Source organism: Helianthus annuus, chromosome 9 (genome assembly GCF_002127325.2).
Source record: "Helianthus annuus cultivar XRQ/B chromosome 9, HanXRQr2.0-SUNRISE, whole genome shotgun sequence".
Classification (NCBI taxonomy): Eukaryota; Viridiplantae; Streptophyta; class Magnoliopsida; order Asterales; family Asteraceae; genus Helianthus; species Helianthus annuus.
The window spans coordinates 115,758,152-115,775,387 of record NC_035441.2 but is presented as its reverse complement, the minus strand read 5'-3'; the positions used below and the strand labels follow the sequence as shown (position 1 = coordinate 115,775,387).

The following is a 17,236-nucleotide window of genomic DNA, read 5'->3' as shown; positions in this document are numbered from 1 at the left end:
GCTGAGCCAAAAATCAAAGACATCCTATCGTGAGGGAATATCCTGAAGTCTTTCCTGACGACTTACCAGGACTGCCACCCCAAAGGCAAGTGAAATTTCACATTGACTTAGTTCCAGGCGCCGCACCTGTAGCTAGGGCACCTTATAGACTTGCACCGTCTGAGATGCAGGAATTGTCGACACAACTTCAAGAGTTGTTAGACAAAGGATTTATCCGACCAAGCTTCTCACCTTGGGGAGCTCCGGTCCTGTTTGTCAAGAAGAAGGACGGTAGTTTTCGAATGTGTATCGACTACCGGGAGTGAATAAGCTAACGATCTAGAGTAGATACCCTCTGCCAATGATCGATGATCCATTCGACCAACTGCAAGGTTCAAGCTTTTACTCGAAGATCGATTTGCGATCTGGGTACCATCAGCTAAGGATACAAGAGGAAAGTATCCCGAAGACAGCCTTCAGAACTCGTTATGGACACTACGAGTTCCTAGTTATGCCGTTTGGGTTGACAAACGCGCCTGCAGTTTTCATGGATTTGATGAATAGAGTTTGCAAGCCATACTTGGATAAGTTCGTGATTGTGTTTATCGATGATATTTTGATTTATTCAAGGATGAAGGCTGAGCACGAACAGCATCTAAGAGCCATTTTGGATCTACTGAAGAAAGAACAATTGTATGCCAAATTCTCTAAGTGCGAATTTTGGCTACGTGAAGTCCAATTCCTTGGACATGTGGTGAATGGAGATGGAATCCACGTGGATCCCACCAAGATCGAAGCGATCAAGAATTGGGAAACGCCAAAGACGCCAACCGAGATTCGACAATTCTTGGGTTTGGCTGGCTACTATCGAAGGTTCATTGAGGATTTTTCGAAGATCGCTCAACCATTGACGCTCCTCACGCAAAAAGATAAGAAGTTTGATTGGGGAATCAAACAGGAAGAAGCGTTCCAGATATTGAAAGATAAGCTCTGCAATGCGCCAATCTTAGCACTACCGGAAGGTAATGACGATTTCGCGGTATACTGTGACGCCTCGCGTCAAGGATTGGGTTGCGTGTTGATGCAACGCCAAAAGGTTATTGCTTACACGTCACGTCAGCTGAAAGTGCACGAAAAGAACTATACCACACATGATTTGGAACTAGGCGCAGTGATATTTGCGTTAAAGATCTGGAGACACTACCTGTATGGTACAAAATGTACAATCTTCACAGATCATAAAAGCCTACAACACATATTCAACCAGAAGGAGTTGAATATGAGACAAAGACGATGGGTTGAGTTGTTGAATGATTACGACTGCGAGATAAAGTATCATCCAGGGAAGGCGAATGAGGTCGCCGATGCCCTAAGTCGAAAAGAAAGGATCAAGCCCATAAGGGTTAGGGCTTTGGAGATGATTATCCAAACCGATCTTTCCTTGCGCATTCGTGCCGCGCAGAAAGAAGCTCTCAAGGAAAGAAACCTTGAAGAAGAATATCTCCGTGGGATGGAGAAGCAACTAGAGCCAAACGAGGAAGGAACGTTATGCTTTATGAAAAGGATTTAGGTTCCTCTGTTTGGTGGTTTAAGGAAAGTTATTTTCGATGTAGCTCACAAATCGCGGTACTCTATCCATCCAGGAGCGGATAAGATGTACCAAGATCTTAAGGATTATTATTGGTGGCCTAGGATGAAAGGCGATGTTGCGGTTTATGTAAGCAAGTGCTTAACATGTGCTAAGGTTAAAGCTGAATACCAGAAGCCTTTGGGACTTCTGCAACAACCTAAGATTCCCAGATGGAAGTGGGAACAAATCTCCATGGATTTTATTACAAAGTTGCCAAGAACACTAAGAGGTCATGACACTATTTGGGTAATAGTGGACCAATTAACGAAGTCTGCGCACTTTTTACCTATCAGAGAGAAAGATAACACGAGCAAGTTGGCTGAAATTTACATAAGAGAAATTGTTACACGCCATGGAGTACCTCTCTCAATCATCTCTGATAGAGACGGAAGGTTCATATCAAGGATTTGGCAATCCTTCCAAGAAGCTTTTGGCTCACAATTGAATCTGAGCACTGCATTTCACCCACAGACCGACGGACAAAGCGAACGGACGATACAGACTTTGGAAGATATGATGAGAGCATGTGTTATGGATTTGGGCGGTAGCTGGGATAAGCATTTGCCATTGGTCGAATTTTCATACAACAACATCTACCACACCAGTATTGGTGCCGCGCCATTTGAAGCTCTATATGGCCGCAAGTGCAGGTCACCGCTTTGTTGGTTTGATGCAGGTGACAGACAATTGGTTGGTCCTGATATGGTTTTGTTGAAAGTATCACCCTGGAAGGGTGTGGCACGCTCCGGAAAGTGTGGAAAGTTGAATCCGCGGTAAATTGGCCCGGTCAGAATTTTGGAAAGAATTGGGCTAGTAGCATACAAGTTGGATCTACCTGCGGAATTAAATGGTGTTCACGATACATTTCACGTATCAAACTTGAAGAAAAGTCCAACTCAAGATACCGTTGTCATTCCCACCGACGAGATTCATGTTGACGACACGCTCCATTTTGTCGAAGAACCTGTTGAGGTTACGGATTGGAAAGTGAACAAAACCCGCCGGAGCAGTGTCAAGCTCGTCAAAGTTCGTTGGAATGCCAGACATGGTCCTGAATACACCTGGGAGCGTGAGGACCGGATGAAAGAGAAATACCCCCACTTATTTCCCAAGAACCCTGCAACTAGAAGCAGAACTTAAAATTTCGGGACGAAATTTTTCTAACGGGGGGAGAATGTGACAACCCTCACTAAACCAGGTATCCGTACGATTTAATTAATAATTAATTACTGCTTAATTACTGTGCTTGATTGAAATTATGGATAAACTGCTACTTGAATACTGATACATGTACTTACTTGCATCATACTTTACTTGCTGCCACTCCATATTTTGCTTACAGCACCTTAGTGACAACCTTGATGCACAAAAGCACAGTAGCACAATGAACAGATAACCTATTGAACATGCTAATATAGCCAGCATCAGGCAGACACTGCCTCTAAGGCTTGTATGAGCCAGAGATATTTTGCTACACTAGTAGAGAGTGTAGGGATATAAGGGTTGTAGAACTGCGTCACTAGAAATAAGTTACAGTGACCGGATGTGCCTAAAACGTACTCTAAGTACAAAATTCAGCACTTTAGCAAAAAAAGTTCAGCATTTGGTAAACTAATAAAGTGCCAAAACATGAGAAAAATATTACTAGACACTTTCCAAAGTGTCGGGAATAAGTCGTGTCACTAAAGATGATAATAACGACACTTTAAAGCTTTGTTAAGCGCCTTAACGGATCACTACCAACCGAACAACCGGACTTTACCCGGAACATAAAAATATTGCCATTTACATTGTTTAGCTTTTTCTGAGCCAGTTAGGCTCCCTGAATACCCTAACACCCGCTATAACGCATAACACACTAGTAACCAAGTTAACCTCCACACTTAACTAAGTAATACTTAATGTTTAGTTGAAATGGAACCGGGTAAACCCCCCCCCCCCCCAACCGAACCGTCCCCAAGGGGGACACCCCTTTGTACTTTGGTGATTAAACTAATCACCCTTGTCTCATATCAAGATAACACATGGTCCAGTGGTTAATGATCATTTGATTTTGCCTATAAGATCTAACCTAAACACACTTAACATTTTCACTCAACACTCACCAACACACACTCTCTCCCTCTCTTCCCAAAGCTCTCGGCCGAACATCCCCAACACCATCCATCCATCTTTCGATCTTGATCATCTCATTTCAAGAGCATACAAGTGTTGAGGATCACATACGAGGAGGCTTGGTGCATTCGGAACGCGAAGGACCTCTTCTCATTGCTTTTATCCACTCATTCTTCGACTAGATTCTTCCCTAGCCACGAGCTAGTAGTAAGTTACTATAAACGCACTCTCGATCTATTTCAAGGTGGTTAAAACGATATATGACGGTTAAAACTCGTGAACTTACAAGAAGATGTGTTAAAAGTCTACTAAAATGTTAATAATGATGGTTAAAAGCTAAGTTGTTGTGTAAATCTTGTAAGATTTGTTTTGTGTAACTATTTAGTGCCGATCTATGTTGTGGTAGCTCGGATCATCGTCTAACCCGGATTGGTCATGATCATGGATCATGACATAGAGTTTGTTTAAGTGTAAAAAGGGTTAAGTGATGAAACTCTACCACACACTAAACATGAACTTGGGTAAAATCGATTTTACTTATGAAATAGTGTTTAAAACTAGTAGATCTACGGATCTACAAGTGGTATTTACAAAGAACCAAGTGTCAAAGAAATCATATTTTCTAAAACCGGATCTTACATGAACAAGAATGATTTTTACACACACAAGTGTATAAACACTTGTGTAACACTAAGTTTCGACAAAGAACTAGTTTTGTCAAATTTTACAGGAAGTTGTAAAGATGGAATTTCTTTAAAAACGAGGCTTTTACGAAACCGGATTGATTTATACAAAGATCCACTAAAAGTAATGGGATTTACTTCATATTTCGGACAAACCACAAGTTCATGTAATTTTTGCGATTTACATATATTTTGACTAGTTTGATGCTTTGGATATTGTTTTGGTTGAATGAGAAAATTGTTGAATTGAATTTTAAAAGAAAATGATACGCTTGAAAGCGTGGCCACCTCCAGTTACAGGGGAAACTCTGGCGAAATTTTTCCAAAAACCTAACACTTAGAAATATTTTCATTACAAGTGTTAGAAATACATTTTTTTTTACTTGTTTTCGCATTATAGATTTCGCCACGACTTTATTTACAAGATTTCTAATTATCGGAGGTGGGAATTTCACAAAATAAAAACTTGCTAAAAATATATATTAGGTATATATTTTCCGTAACAACACTTGTGAAATTTTATGATTATTTTGTGAACTATACAAATATTATTTTTAGGGTAAAAATAATATTACCGGATGTTAACGATTCCAAAATAATACAAACGCCTTTACGATAAATATTTAAGTTACAACGGTATAGTTAATACCACCCGACCTTTAAAACGTAACTTACGCATTTTAAGGAAATACTAGTGAACGCGTATTTCGTCAAGGTATTATTTTTGGAAAATTATGTGTATTAAAATATAATATTTTTGAGAAAAATATTTATATTTTGGAGTTAGAAATAAAATATATATTAAGTGAGACTTAATAATATATTTCCAAGTTATACGAACGCACGTGTATTAAATCCCCCATCCTTGGGAAGGAAAATAATTACCAAGTATTTACAAAATGTAAACACGAAATAGTTGTCTAACTATTTCCCAAAAACTTAAACTATGAAGCTAAGGCACGGCCGTCCGTCTAATAGAGTTAGTACGTGTAGTTCGTCGCACAGCTGCTTGATCAGGAGATATACTTGGTAGAGACGCACCACTGTGAGTTCATGCTCCCCCTTTTCTTTTAACTGTTTTTAGCTTTAAAACTGCGGGGGTGAAATACATGTTGCTATGTTTACAAGTACTTTTTACATGGTATGGATAGCGTAAGGAGGGTTGTTATTTAGATCATGTGAGTGGGTAGGCGAAAACTTGAGGCCATTAATCCTCAGGGTAGGACCGAGGGGCAGGAGCGGTAGATCTATCTGGGTGTAGCGAGCCCAGCCCCAGGCCCAGCATAACGGACCTCGGGGTGACTTTGTACCCAACGCATAAATCTGCTAGGTTTGAGTCTTCCTACTTGCACTTCACACATATCAATGGCCTTGCAAACCATTGGTGATCTCTTTTTCCTTATTTGCTACATACCAGGATTTCATACTTACAAAGGTTTTATTACTCACTTACACATGAACTCGCTCAACATTATTGTTGATTTTTCCAACTTACATGTATTTCAGGGAACTAAAGATCTGGCGCGGTATGTTACGTTTTCCTGCTGCATAAGAGTTCGAGGTCATCCAAGTTTAGGGGATGTGACTTTTACCTGGACGAGTCACAGTCCTTAAACTGCGTTTATTTCATATTGATGTTTGTGTCTTCTGAACAATGTTTTATGTTATCAGGTTGTAGTTTCCGTTGCATGAGTCAACGCCCTAAGACAATGTTGTTTTACTTATGTTTTAAAACTTAATTTGATGGATGATCTTGCATGGTTTTTATTTCATATAGCTTGTTATGGTTAGGCTATGGTATTAAGAAGTCACACCAAATTAACCACGCTTCCGCAAAGCCAGGGTGTGACACTATCAATATGGATGTTTACATACAATGCAGTAGTGACTGTTAATAAAAGCTATCAACATTATCAACACTTGTTTCTTCACACATCAAATTAAATTAGTATAACTACAGTTAATAAAAATAAGTCACAAACCTAAAAGGAGAAAATCAAGTGACATAAGAAAAGCTTCATTGGCATTTAACGATGTTGGAACAATGCAACTCTCCCATCAAAGAAGGTAGAACATGCAACTTTTCACGATGTTGCAACAATGATATTGCAACATCGATGTTGAAACGTTGATGTGTGAAACAGAGCTTCACTGAAACAACGATGTTGGAACAATGATATTGGAAGGATAATGTGTAAGCAGAATCAACAAATGTTCGAACAAAGAACTGTAATCGGAGATTAACCGGCTGAATCATGAGAGCTATGCATTTGAGAGAGAGAGATATGCTCGCAAATGTGAGTGAGATATTTTGAATGTGGAGACAGATTCATATATGTTATTTATAGGGAGCCAGATTCATATATAGTTTGAATTTTGAATTTGGAGCCAGAATTTTGAATATGGGTAGAAGTTATGGGCAGACGTTTGAAGTGTGTATAAACAGTTGCCCTTTTGTATGTGGGCAGAGGTTTGAATTTTCAATGTTGGCTAGACCTTTGAAATTTGGATGTAGGCCAGACCTTTGAAAATTAAAGTGATTTTATATATTAAGGTTTATGATGCAGTAATGACATAAGAAAAACCTTGTTGGATAGCCTCTATGGCTGCCACCTCAGCTTTTCTTATGTCATTTGGTTTTCTCCTTTTATAGAAAGTATAGATAGATTCGAATCATTCGATAATCCTTAAAAAAACCTCATTTGAAATGATTTAAATTGGATAATAATAATAATAACCTCATTTGAAAGATTTAATAGACATGATAAGCACTTTCCATTCATGAGGTAACTTTATTTATTTATCATAAAAATCTTTCTAAATCTTCACACTAAGCGTCATCATATATTAAAAAAACTGATAAACATGGTATGCGAAATTAAGAGTCACACATGATAAACATAACCATGAACACGGTATGGGAAATTAAGAGTTACACATGATAAACATAACCGTAAACATCAAGTATTTTATAGAAGGTCACTCACATGTAATGTGATTGTCTAATAACACATATTGCTTGATGAAACATGTAGCATGAAAGACTATACAACGAATATTTCTTGTTCAACACCTAAAACGTTTCTAGCCTAGCGGTAACTACATATAACCCAACACATGTATAAGCCACCGATTCAAAACCATCCGAGACGCAATGAACAACACCCCTAACTTTAAGTGAGTAAAATGAAAAATACAAAAAGAGTTAAATGATATTTTAGTCTCTGTGGTTTGGGCCATTTTGCCAAGTTAGTCCAAAGGTTTCATTTTTCGCCTATGGGTACAAAAAGGTTTCATCGTTGTCATTTTAGTTCATTGGGTTTAACTTCATCCATTTTTTCTGTTAACCAGAAGGGCAATTCGATCATTTAATTGCCCATCTAGTTAACAGAATTACATTCAAAATGATCGAATTGCCCTTCTCGTTAATAGAAAAAATAGATGAAGTTAACCCAGCGGACTAAAATAGCAATGGTGAAACCTTTTTTGACCTATAGATGAAAAATAAAAATCTTTAAAATAAACTGTTAAATGACCCAAATCACAGGGACTAAAATGAAAATTAACTCAAGAGTGAAGTATGATCATATTTTCCACCTACTACCCATAACATATGTCAACCTGCCATTGATTCCCATTTTGAAATTTCTTTGCTTCTGAGTTTATACAACTGTTCTTCTGTGTGGGTCCACTCTTCGTCATTCTTCCATTTTCTTCTCCCAATTCTCTCTCTCTCTCTACAAATTCAACAAAAATTCACCAGTGAATTCAGATATTATTGCTCAGGATCGACCTACAGTGACAGAGATTGAGGTCGCTATCTCATCATTCCGTGCTAGTTTGGGGCTTTCGTTTCCTTCTTCCAGTTAACCTTTGAAGTAATTTTCCTAACTGATTGTTGTGATCGCTTGATTAGATGATGCAATTCTTCAGTGTTGTTCCTAAAATGTGTTTGAATTTGCTGTTTCTGTGAATTTTGGTTGTAATTCGGACGAGAACGCTTGGTTTCTTGACGAACAAGTCAAGAGATCAACATCATCTCGATTAATCAGTTGTTGTAACAGTTTATAAAGTAATCGGCTGTTCTTCAGATTCGGATTTGTGAATTTGAGTTCTGAATTGTGATATAGGTTTGGTTGATGTTTGATGATGATTTGATATTGTTACTTGGAAACGAAGCATGAATTCTGTTTTTAGGTAGAATTTTGGTTGAATTAGGTAGCGTGTTGTACAAGGATTACTAAATCTATTTGTTTGCCAAATTTTGAAGGTTGTAGTGAAAATCTAGTCAAAATTTGTTTGGTATTCATGCTGCTTTAGGAATAGACCTATTCATTTCTGTTTTTCGGTTTCATCGTTTAGCGAATTAGAGAATTGATCTTATTTTTATGATTTTGTGATTATGTTGTAGGATCCTTGATCCTAGAAGAGATATTTGTGATGATGATTATCTGGTGAAGGGGAAGAAATAGAGGAGATGACTTATGATAGTTTAGTTTCTCCACCAGCATCATCAATCAGTCCAGCTATGTCTCTGGCGAAAACTGATAGCACGCTTTCATTTTACAGTAAGTTTTTTGTATATAAGTTAAATTATATTAGCGTATTTTTGTAATCTGATTGACGGTTATCTTTCAGATGAGTATCTTGTTGCTGATCCAAATGAAAGGTAAATGATGGGCACACTTAACATTCTTAGATCAAGAATAAAGTTAGATAGATCATGCGATTGTGGTGGGTCCTTTGCATAATTATGTGATTGTTTACTTTTAGGTCCCTCAGAGAAGAAACAAGATTTGATTCTTTTAGTTTACAGCAGCCGTATCTAGGAAACGGAGGTATCGATTCTCATATTTGGTTTCCCCCTGAACCGGAAGACAAAGAGGATGATATCGAGGGTAGTGTTGCTAACTATGATGATGATGATGACGATGATGCGTATGGTGATGGCATGAAATGGGGGAAGCCAAGTAATCTTAGCAGTTTTGGACAAGAAGGGAGTGGGAGTTTTAGGTTTAGAGAGGAAACGAGAAAAGCTTTGAATGAAGTTATGAATGGAAAATTTAAGGCACTTGTGGAGCATCTTCTTAAATCTATGGGTATTTGTTGTTCTGGAAACGATGGTGATAATTGGGTCGATATAGTTACTGCTTTATCATGGGAAGCTGCCTCATTTTTGAAGCCTGATGCATTTGAAGAAAAAACAATGGATCCTGATGGATATGTAAAGGTCAAATGTATTGCAACCGGTACTCGAAGTCAAAGGTTGTTTTATTAGTGCACTTTCCTCCCTTAACTTTTGCTATTCACTCACCTTGCATGATGATTAAGCCTATTCCCCCTTCATATTTTTATATTGATATTATCTGTATTGTTGCAGTGAAGTTTTCAAAGGTTTAGTCTTCAAAAAGCATGCAGCTCACAAGCATATGCCAACAAAGTGTAAAAAGCCCAAGTTGCTATTGATTAAGGGTGCACTTAGTGTGTCTTCTGATGGATTGGCATCGTTCGAATCAATGAAACAGGTAAACCTGAACAAAATGTTTAGTAGGCGTGGCAATATCGAGCCATTTACTTATCAATGGGACAACAAGTCGACTTGAGTTTTCTTTTATATTAGAAGAGTGAAACGGGTCATCACAAAGAATAGTTAAACGGGGAACGGGTCAAATGGGTCAAAAGTCGCCCAAAGTTGTTTTTAGTCGTAGTTTACACGTTAATTCCTTAAGTTGAGTAAAAAAGCATTAGAAAGTGTCGTTTTATTCAGAGATTAATGACTGTTTAACCCTGAGCCCATTATTCGACATGCTGGCCTTCCCTTTTTGCCAGCTCTACTATTTAGCATTTCATAACCATCCATATGTTATAACCTTGAATGCTATGCATGATCAGGAGGCTGATAGAGTGAATAATCTTATCGGGATGATAGAGAAGTTGAATCCAAATGTTGTTTTAGTGGAGAAAACGGTTTCCCGTGATATTCAAGAGTCTATTTATTCAAAAGGGATGACACTTGTCTTGGAAATGAAACAACACCGCTTGGAGAGAGTTGCTCGTTGTACCGGCTCACCAATCTTGTCATCTGATAATATGAATGACCAAAAGCTGAGGCAGTGTGAATCCTTTTATTTTGAAAAGATTGTAGAAGAACATGCTGATCTTTCTGAAACTGGCAAAAAGCCAAAGAAGACCTTAATGTTTCTTGAGGGCTGTCCCTCACGAATGGGTTTTACGGTGAGTTTTTATTCTTATTCTTTATTTTATTGATCATGGTTTGTTCATTTTTCATAGTTGGGTTAACAAGGAGAGATGTATTTCTTCTTTTGTCATTTATTAGTTGCAAGAAATTAGAATTTCATGCAAAATTTAAGAGGCTAATTGTTTTATTTATTTATTGATGGATATCTTTTAGGAAATTACCATGTAATATAAACTTCCCACTGTTTAGGAATGAAGGGAAGTTTATAAACTTTCCCTTTTGTTGGGTAACTTAGAAATGAAGGGAACAAAGAAAAGGAAATATAAACTTCCCACTGTTTAGGATTCACTTATATCATCTCTGTTTCAGCCGTGTAAATAATGAGCACACACTTGTATGTTGTAACTTTAATATATCATGCATCCTTTTATCATCTTTCTCTATTTTATTGATTAACGTATAAGTAAAATGATTTTAGAAAACTTTATATAATACACAAGATTGGAGTATAAAACACATAAAGCACAATAAAACTAATTGACATCATTTACAAAGAATATACGTGTGGTATACCGTATGCTTCAGAATCTAAGACTGTTCTCTAGGTTGACTACTGGCATACTTGTTGTTCAAGCAAAGTTATTTGCTACAGCCTAGCAATGGAAATGAAACAAAACAACAACTTCACTGTAGTTGATTTTTAAACGTGTCGTTATCTTATAATGAGACCATCAAAAGGACCCACATGGGTATCTTTCATTGCCACAACGTGTAAGTTAACAATACTGAATAATAGATACAGTTGGTACATTACTCATTTTGCCTTTATTAGAATGGTTTATTAATCTTATGTTTTTTGGTACCTAGTTTAAAAGCTTAATGCAGCGTTCATGTGCTAGTTCAATCCCTCTTTTTGATCTGACTTGTTTACCATACAGATTTTGCTGAAGGGATGTCACAGTGATGAACTTAAAAAAGTTAAATGTGTGGTTCAGTTTGCTGTTATCATGGCATACCATTTGATCCTCGAGAGTTCATTCATTCTTAATCAACGAGCAATGTTCTCCACAACTGCCGCCGATGGAATGACTATATATTCAAACAACGACGAAGGAACAATTTCATCTGTTAGCACTCAACCTCTATATACAAATCTTGATGATACAAACGTTCCAATAGTCAACGAGTCCAGTCCCGAAACTGCTTCAGTCAACACCATTGATATTCCCATCTCTAGCCATTTTGATGAAAACGGGTCTGACAATTTGGGTCTAGAAGGGTCTACTATATCATCATATGAAGAATATGACCCGATAGTCCTCTCGGGACTATCTTCACTCTCTGCCTCTTTGCATAAAGTTGTCGGGATCCCTCTTTTCGATACTGTGAACACACATAATCATAGCGAAGCCAACGGTCAGGATTTGAGCGCTGCTGAAACTGTTGAGTCTGCTGATGCTGAAGTGAAAGTTGTTCCTGAAGAAAAAAAATTAGAAAATTGCGAAGATGGTAAAAAAAGTAAGGATGACATTAGGGCAGTGTTGGATTCAGAAAGTATATTGGTTTTAATGTCTAGAAGGAATTGGTCAAGAGGGACTACTTGTAAGCAAAGTTCTTTTTCGTGTATCAAGTTTTACAGAAATTTTGATGTTCCCCTTGGAAAGTTTTTGCGGGATAATTTGCTCAATCAGGTTTCTTCAAACTCCACATTCTTTTTTCTTATTGTTTATAATTTACTATTGAGTATTCTATTTTAGCTTACATTAATAATAATAATAATAATAATAATAATAATAATAATAATAATAATAATAATAATAATAATAATAATAATAATAATAATAATAATAATATTGTAATTGGCACTCACCAGTAACTTTTTGCAGAAGCTTTCATGTGGAACTTGTAATGAACTACCAGAAGCTCATCTTCACTACTATGCACATCACGACAAGCAACTAACGATTCAAGTAAAACGTCTTCCTTTAGATAAGCATTTGGCTGGTGAAAATGAAGGGAAGCTTTGGATGTGGAGTTGTTGTGGTCAATGTAAACCCCTCAATGGAAGTTTAATGTCAACCAAAAGAGTCTTGGTTTCCATTGCTGCTCGTGGTTTATCCTTTGGAAAGTTTCTAGAACTTGGATTCTCAAACCACTCTTCTTCGGAGATACCATCTACTTGCGGACATTCCTATTATAAAGACTACCTTCACTTCTTTGGGTATGCCAATTGCAATATATTAAAAAAGTTGTAAAAAAGAAACGTGTTAAACTGTCTTTTTAATGCATACAATTTTGAAACTTGCAGATTGGGCTCCATGGTTGCAATGTTTAGATACTCTACAGTAGCTACCTACTCTATATCTCTACCACTTTGGAAGGTGGAGTTTAGCAATTCAATGGAAGGAGATTATCTTAAAGAAGAAGTTGAGGATGTATGTATATTCCTTAGTATCATTACAGTTTTTTATATATTCTTATTCATTAAGTTATTTCACCTTTGGGGTGTTCAGGTGTCTCAACAAGGGCATTCATTGTTTACTGAGGTTGAGAACTCTTTGAAGAAGATGGAGAATGAGTCTTCTGGATCAATGCTGTTCTCTGACATCAATGAGATGTTGAAACAAGAGCGAGATCAATTTCAGGTCACTTATTTTATTTTATTTTTATATCAAAGAGATAATAATAATAATGATGATGATGATGGTAATAATAATAAAAAAAATAATAATAGTTCGATTTAATTATTTATGTATTTTTATAGGCTGACATGAAAAACCTCACTGCAAGCTCTAGCAGTGATGTTTCGGTGAATAAATGGTTACAAAAGCCTCTCTACTTGAATCATATACGATGGGAGCTTTTCCTTCGTTCATACATCTGGGACGAGCGACTTTATTCAATTCTTTCATCTGATCATAGTATAATCGGCCCTCAAACCACTGATGAATCAGGGAAAACACAGTCATCTTTTGAGGAAAAAGACAGTAGTGACGTTAATATAGATATTGAAGCAGTTTCTGATGATCCTTCTTTTCTGAAAACGGATACAACAGAAGAAAGTAATACCATACCAAGTGAAGTGACTACAGCTGAAATTGATATCGAAATCGAATCATCAAACTCCGTGCAAGAAAATGACGTCCAAGAAAACAGTCAACTTTCCTCCACTTCAACACAACTAGCAGATCCTAAAGGGTGGATGTGGACATCATTTTCACAAATACAAAACATTCATTTAAATGAGTATCAAAAAGGATACTTGCCAAAGTACGAACCTGCTAACAGCTATGCATCAGGATCCACCATATACAAAATTCTAACGGAGCAGGGTTCAAAGATTCATTTTCCATTAGCTACTAGCAATCATATAGTATCAGTTTATGAAGATGAATTATCTAGTATGATTGCATGTGCGTTAGCTTATCTAAAAGATGGGAAGATTTCATCAGAAGATAATATCCACGATGATACTAAATCATTTGAAAATGCGCACAAATTGTCATCTTTGAGTTCTCCAAATTGGTCATCTTTCACGTCCACAAATTCTGATAGTTCTTCACTTGGATCTTCTTCAGACGAATCGAGGTTTTCTAGCGAATCAAGGTTTTCTAGCTTCGATGGGTTGGAAATTTTGGATTCTGTTGCTAATTCAAGGTATATTCATCCAGTGGTTTCCATGGGAAGATATGATAAAAAAGCTAAATATTCAGTGGCTTGTTTATTTGCTAAAGATTTTTCAGATCTTCGTGGTCAATGTGGTTTGACTGAACTGGATTATATATCTTCACTAAGTCGTTGTAAACATTGGGATGCGAAAGGTGGAAAAAGTAAATCTTTTTTTGCTAAAACTCTTGATGACCGGTTCATCATTAAGGAAATTAAAAATACCGAGTTTTGTTCGTTTCTCGGATTTGCTTCCGAATATTTTGGGTATATGACCCAGTGCTTCAAACAAGGAAACCAAACATGCCTTGCAAAAATTCTTGGGATTTATCAGGTTTGTTTTTTTCACAGATAATTTCTTGGCTTTTCTAGTATTTTAGAGCTGGCAATTTCGACCCGTTTCCTTATGAATGGGTCGAAACAGGTATATGAATAGGTTAAACAGGTTGACTTTTTAAAAAAATGCTTACAAGGAAACAGTTCAAATCAGTTGAATGAGTCAAACAGGTAGTGCATAAACCTTCGAATTTCTAAATGATGTATTATTATTACTGAAATAATATAATATATAACCATATTTGACATTCCAAAGCTTAAACTTTAGACATAATTTTTCTGGTCAACCCACTTGTTTTAACCCATAGCAAAAGTTACATCTCCAATTTTTGGCATCTGCTATTTTTATTTGGTATATTTTTCTTATGATATTTATGGTTGCAGGTAAAGAAAATAAAGAGTGGGGTAAAACATGATCTAATGGTGATGGAGAACATTACTTATTGCAGAAAAATTACAAGACAGTATGATCTTAAAGGAGCTTTGTATGCTCGTTATAATGCTGCTGCTGATGGCGGAGGAGATGTTCTTTTGGACCAAAATTTTGTAAACGACATGAATGTTTCTCCTTTATATGTTAATACAAAAGCAAAGAGGAATTTGCAGCGGGCTGTATGGAACGATACTGCCTTCCTCTACGTGAGTATAAATTCTTTTTTTTCACTATGAGTCCAAACGGGTCGGGTCAGTTTCAGTTGATACAAAGCCACGTTTGTCCAAAAATATTTATTAATTTTTGTAAATCACTAATAGTAATATGAAATATGATTAAGAAATTATGTTAGTTCGGTGATAACGTAATCTTTCGATAGAATGATTTAGGTGGCTTTATACATTAAAATAAAACTTTGGGCGACTTTTGACCCGTTTGTTTTAGAAAATTTATTTGCTTTTACTCGTTCCTCAAACCTGTTTTGATCCGTTGTAATTCGTTTATACTATTTTCTGCTCTCTAATTTTATGGGCTTGAAGGACTTACTTTGTATTTTATTTTTGGTGATAATCAGTCGATCAATGTGATGGATTATTCATTGTTGGTTGGAGTGGACGTGGAACAAAAGGAGCTCGTATGCGGCATAATCGATTACGTGAGACAATATACTTGGGATAAACAACTGGAAAACTGGGTCAAGTCCTTTGTTGTTCCTAAAAACCAGTTGCCAACTATAATCTCACCAAAAGAGTACAAAAAAAGATTCAGAAAGTTCATTGACACCCATTTGTTTGCTGTTCCTGATGATTGGTGCTCTCAGCGATCATCTAACCGTTGCAGCCTCTGTGGCGTGGGTTCACATTCAAAATCTCAAGATCATGAGGAAATGTCTTAACTCGTTATATAATTTTGGATTTATATATACATAATTTGGCCCCCATCTATTATGCAGTTTTTAGCAAAATCCTGGGGATATATAGTTCCAGACTTGTAGGCATACAGATGATGCATATATTGTACAAATTTATTGTTGGGAGAGCTGTGTTTTTGTTTGCAATGAATGATAGAAAGTTGTGGTTATTTATAAAGAGAATATTTGTGTTTTCCGTTACTTTCATTTTAGACCCAGTTTCCATCCTCGCATTTCAAGTTGTCTCGATACCCTTCAAGTTCGACTCGACTGCTTTAGGCTAAGCTCGACTGCGGCCTGATAGCGCGGTGCGTGCAGAGTTGGACTCATTGGGTTGAGCTCAGCTTTCAAAACTTAAATCTTTTTTGGCAAACTTACTAATGTATGTAAGAACTAGTAATAACACCTGCGCGCGTTGCGGCGCGGTACATCATAAACATCAACATCGAATCGATTAGCTCAATCGGTATGCGATGCGTTAACCATATGAAAACACGCATTTTGGCGTATTCAATTAAACTCAATGTAACCTATATAAGCATTGCGATTGTATCAAAACGTAAAGTAAATCGAGTTTATAACGTACAATCATAACGTATTATATGTGACCCGACTCATACATAGAAAACGTAACGGGTATAAAAGGAAAAAACTAACACGTTTATATGACCCGATTCATATATAGAAAATGTAACGTGTATAAAAGAAAAAACTGACACGTGTAACCAAAAGCGATTAATTAGAGCTTTTGAAAAAATAAAAAAAAGGAAACCGCATTTTGACTCCACTCGGTTTGAAATAAAATTTCGAAACATCCATAAAATAAGTACGAAAACATTTTATTTTTGACTTGACTCGTTTCCCAAAAAAATTTACGTCGAATCGTTGACTAACTCTAATTTATACCAAAACGTACGTAAAAATGATTTTTTTTTAAAGAAAATGTATTATATTTGAGGCAACTCGTTTCGGGAAAATGTTTACATCTAAACGTAGAGGGAAATCAAATTTATACGGACACGTACATAAAAATATGCACGTAAATAATTTGTTTTTTAAGTAAAGAAAGTATAGGGTAAACTCTAAACAAATTATTAGTAAAAAATTAATATGTTAAAAACGTTCGTAAAACCGTGCAAAGTAGCACCAATGCCACACCACTGCTAATGACCACCAAAATTAGAAAAGCTCATATTAATAAAATACATAAAAAGAAAAATAACACCGAACAAAAAGCAGAAGTAAAAACGTTGAACCACGCACGCTCGTTGCAGCGTGTTACTGC

General features: G+C 36.6%; 1 protein-coding gene across 2 annotated transcripts; it reads left to right on the top strand.

Moving 5' to 3' along the window:
* Positions 1-8,026: 8,026 nt before the first annotated feature.
* Positions 8,027-16,152, top strand: LOC110878253 (putative 1-phosphatidylinositol-3-phosphate 5-kinase FAB1D). 2 transcript variants are annotated; one of them, XM_022126529.2, is made up of 13 exons: positions 8,027-8,273; positions 8,819-8,975; positions 9,046-9,076; positions 9,181-9,672; positions 9,788-9,932; positions 10,300-10,641; positions 11,545-12,297; positions 12,493-12,827; positions 12,915-13,041; positions 13,120-13,251; positions 13,371-14,606; positions 14,993-15,247; positions 15,616-16,145. In XM_022126529.2, exons 2-13 carry the CDS (start codon positions 8,885-8,887, stop codon positions 15,934-15,936), a joined length of 4,260 nt encoding a protein of 1,419 aa, XP_021982221.1. In that variant the 5' UTR covers positions 8,027-8,273; positions 8,819-8,884; the 3' UTR covers positions 15,937-16,145. The 2 variants fall into 2 exon arrangements, with proteins under 2 accessions (XP_021982221.1, XP_021982220.1); XM_022126528.2 differs by having other exon boundaries at positions 8,072-8,285; positions 15,616-16,152.
* The last annotated feature ends 1,084 nt before the right edge of the window (positions 16,153-17,236 follow it).

Excerpts from the sequence above, each read along its gene's own strand:
- LOC110878253 (XM_022126528.2), top strand. The coding sequence starts at position 8,885 with ATGACTTATGATAGTTTAGTTTCTCCACCAGCATCATCAATCAGTCCA. Across the intron at positions 12,298-12,492 it reads GGGATAATTTGCTCAATCAG|AAGCTTTCATGTGGAACTTG; the intron begins GTTTCTTCAAAC and ends AACTTTTTGCAG. Across the intron at positions 14,607-14,992 it reads AAATTCTTGGGATTTATCAG|GTAAAGAAAATAAAGAGTGG; the intron begins GTTTGTTTTTTT and ends TTATGGTTGCAG.